Source organism: Geospiza fortis, unplaced genomic scaffold, assembly GCF_000277835.1.
Source record: "Geospiza fortis unplaced genomic scaffold, GeoFor_1.0 scaffold23, whole genome shotgun sequence".
Classification (NCBI taxonomy): Eukaryota; Metazoa; Chordata; class Aves; order Passeriformes; family Thraupidae; genus Geospiza; species Geospiza fortis.
Window position 1 is genome coordinate 1,791,755 of NW_005054303.1, and position 3,199 is coordinate 1,794,953.

General features: G+C 40.1%; 1 protein-coding gene across 2 annotated transcripts in view; it reads right to left on the reverse strand.

Annotated features, from left to right (window-relative positions):
* Positions 1–337: 337 nt before the first annotated feature.
* Positions 338–3,199, reverse strand: part of LOC115949495 (alpha-1-antitrypsin-like) — a 4,024-nt gene continuing 1,162 nt past the window's right edge. For both annotated transcript variants that reach the window (XM_031066247.1, XM_031066248.1), the window contains 4 exons: positions 2,949–3,199; positions 2,276–2,546; positions 1,392–1,539; positions 338–658 (listed from right to left, as the gene is read on the reverse strand). The exon at positions 2,949–3,199 is cut by the window's right edge. In XM_031066247.1, the coding sequence (XP_030922107.1) occupies positions 452–658; positions 1,392–1,539; positions 2,276–2,546; positions 2,949–3,199 (877 nt within the window). In that variant the 3' untranslated portion in view covers positions 338–451. The remainder of the gene's footprint in view (positions 659–1,391; positions 1,540–2,275; positions 2,547–2,948) is intronic.

Here is a 3,199-nt window from a genome sequence, read left to right on the forward strand (position 1 = left end):
TGAATGAAAATTCACTCCAATATTAAAGAAATCTGCATCTAAGTGTATTCATCAAGGGTTAGTGGATTAAATAGACAGGACTTACAACTTGCACCTCATTTTTCCTGTTTCTCCTTTCACATGCACACCCTGTGACTGTACAGCAATACCTACATCAATTGGAGACTTTGAACCAGCTGAATACCCCACAGGAGAGTGTCAGAAAGGGCTTCTTACAAAACTGATGAAAAGTGACTTGTATTTCATTAATACTGCATACTATATTCAGGTGTAGGCCATGGGAAATCCTACTAACTTTTGGACAAGAAAAATAATTTTTGTGTTGTAAGGGATTAATAAGGTTTCTAAGGATAATGATCGAAAGATGAGCACAAGCACAGGGTGATACGCATACGTAAGTGTTTCACTGGATCACAGGAATTTAGCCAGTGATGTGCATAAGTTTCGTCAATCAGTCATTTTTCTGAGGGTTTACAATTTTCCCAATGAAGAGGACAGTGTGGGTGAACTTATCCAGAATCAGCAGGAGGAATGGTCTGTTGAATCTGACCCGAGGCGGGCGAGGAAAATCCCCAGATCTCCAGGTAATCTCCTTCACTGTGGCCCCGGCCGCCTCAGTGCCGTTCTCATGAACATTCAGCACGGCTCTGTGGATCACCTGCAAGGAACAAAGCAAACAGCCTCCAGCTGACAATCCAGCAAGAGGAGAGCAGCCTGCCACCCTCTTCACTTTGGTCAGCCAAAGGGAGCCCTGCCTGGAGCAAGACCGAGCAGCAGCAGCTTCTGGGAAGGTCATCACCCATTGCTCCCGTTTCCACCGCAGCACCAACAGCCATCACATCGCTCAAGCCATCCTCCTTCCCTGGTTCTGCAGAGTAGCCCTCAAACTGCAGGCAGCCAAAGAGCACTCAAGATGACTGATGACAAGAAACTCTGGAAGCAAAGAAAACTGGTAATTTAGCCGAGACTCAATTTTGTCTTTGGCAGCTTTATGTATTATTGTGAATTTACCCTGTCATCTAGTTGAAAAAAATAGCTTTTTGAGAACACTAGAAGGGCAGGAATAACAGCCCTTTGCCCTGTGTAGGAAGAATTAGAGGAAATTTTACCAAATCTAATGCTCTACATTTAGATAATTTTGTTTAGTAGCCAAAAGAACATTTAATTATATGTATGTTTTCATCCTCACCCTCCAACCATGCCTTTCTAACCCCTTCTAAGCATGTTTGGCTTCAGGTTTATGACAGACAGGGCTTTCTTTGCTTCCAGACTGGCAGCTATTGGTGAATGAGTGATGCTTCAGAGAGACTGGGATAAGCTTTTCATGGAATATTATTGTCAAGTTCCTGGGAACAGGCAAATCCTGTGGTTGCTTTCACATGCTGACTTACTTTTGAAACCATCAGTCCAGGCTCCTCAGTAATCCCTGAGAGATCAGCTTGTTCAGTAAACAGATTGACCATACCCATTTGTTTGACTATATTTTTCACATCATAGGTACCAGAAATAGAAAATTTTGGAATGTGCAGATGTATTTTTCTGTAACAAACAACACAAATACGGACAAATCATCATCTAGGCAACACTCCTCAATGACTTCAGTATATTGACATTTCACATTTGTTTTTCCAAATATCTATAGCCTTCTCTCAGGGTTCAGATAGCACTTCTGATCAGGTTAGCTACTTAATGTGGAGGGTTGGAACAGAATAAGGGTGTGCTAGCTCCCGCCTCTGCAGTGGGGTTTGAGGAGTGGGGTGGAGACACAGCTGTACCAACTCAGTGGCAAACAGAGCTACTACTGCCAGGTAGGAGGGCTTTTTCAAAAGATTGTAGCTAGCTGACCTAAGGCTGTTCAAATACACAGGAGGGCCTTGGCCACCACAGAAATAGCTGCAGTAATGGTGAATTAATCCACTTTTACACAGAATGCCCTCAGCATAACACCCAACAGCTACTCCATTACAGTTTCCCAGTGCTTGTTTGAAAAAAAGGTCCGTTGCCCTCATCATGGTGCTAAGTAATTTTTGGTTGAACCAGGAACTTAACCCAAGATGTATTCCAAGCTCAATGATTTATTTGTTCACTAGCCATAGCTCTTTTTCATTTTCATTTTCATTTTCCAGCTAATCTAAGGGAAGTCCATCATAGAGTCGTCTATACATTTAGTGTATAGAGTTCAGTCAAATAACCTGTCCTTTATGTTTTGTCTTGGTGAGATAAACACAACTAATCTGTAATATGGTCACCACTCACCTTAGCAAAAAAATCTTACCTGTCTTGGAGGGACTTTTCCCATTTAGTTACAGTTCTTTTTAAGAGGGCATCTTCTACCTGCTTCATCTTCCCTTCATCAGGCAAAACAAATAATGCTGCAACATCTCCATTGTAAGGAATCTGAACCAGCCAACAGGACAGCTCTTCATCAAAGTAACTTCTGTAGTAACCCTTTCGATACATCATGTCAACTTTTACAGATGTTTTCTGATCCACAAAAAAGTCCTCCTGTTTTGTCTGTGCTGTACTGAAGGGTTTCTCCCAATGGGCTTATGACAAAAAGAAAATGTATTCAGTGGAATACAGCCTTCCTTTCATTAGAGTAAATATTCTTTTCATGTTACTGCATCCTCAAATGGTACAGCATTGCATATGTATTTTTTTTAGGTGCTTAAAGACAATTACAGACAGATAACACTGAAAACACCATCTTTCACTACAGCATGAGTCTATGATCACATGACAAAATTAACCAAATTCAATAAAGAATTTTGATTTAAAATTTCATTACAGCAGGTGAGGACATATTTTTACTGGCAAAAAATATACATGGGTTTATAGCTATACCATCCAGATATTGAACATTATTTCCTGTATTTAAAATATTTAATTTTTTTCACTTTTCATTCTCTGTAATAAGCATTATCTTTGCATCCTTTGATACATCTTACCTTTAAAGAAGACATAGTTAATGAGAACCATTGCAGTCAGAGGATCAAGATTTTCCACTAGTTTAACTATTTTCCCATTTGTCTTTTCCTCAATATAACTGTTGATCTGACTCTCAGCACCAACAGAGTTGTTAAAATCAGTAGAAAAGACTTCAGATTCATAAAAGCTTTTGACATCATCAAAGAACTTCTGTAGTGGTTTTAGTGTCTCTTCTATAAAAAGGGCATTGCCCAGGCTCAGCTGGAACTCA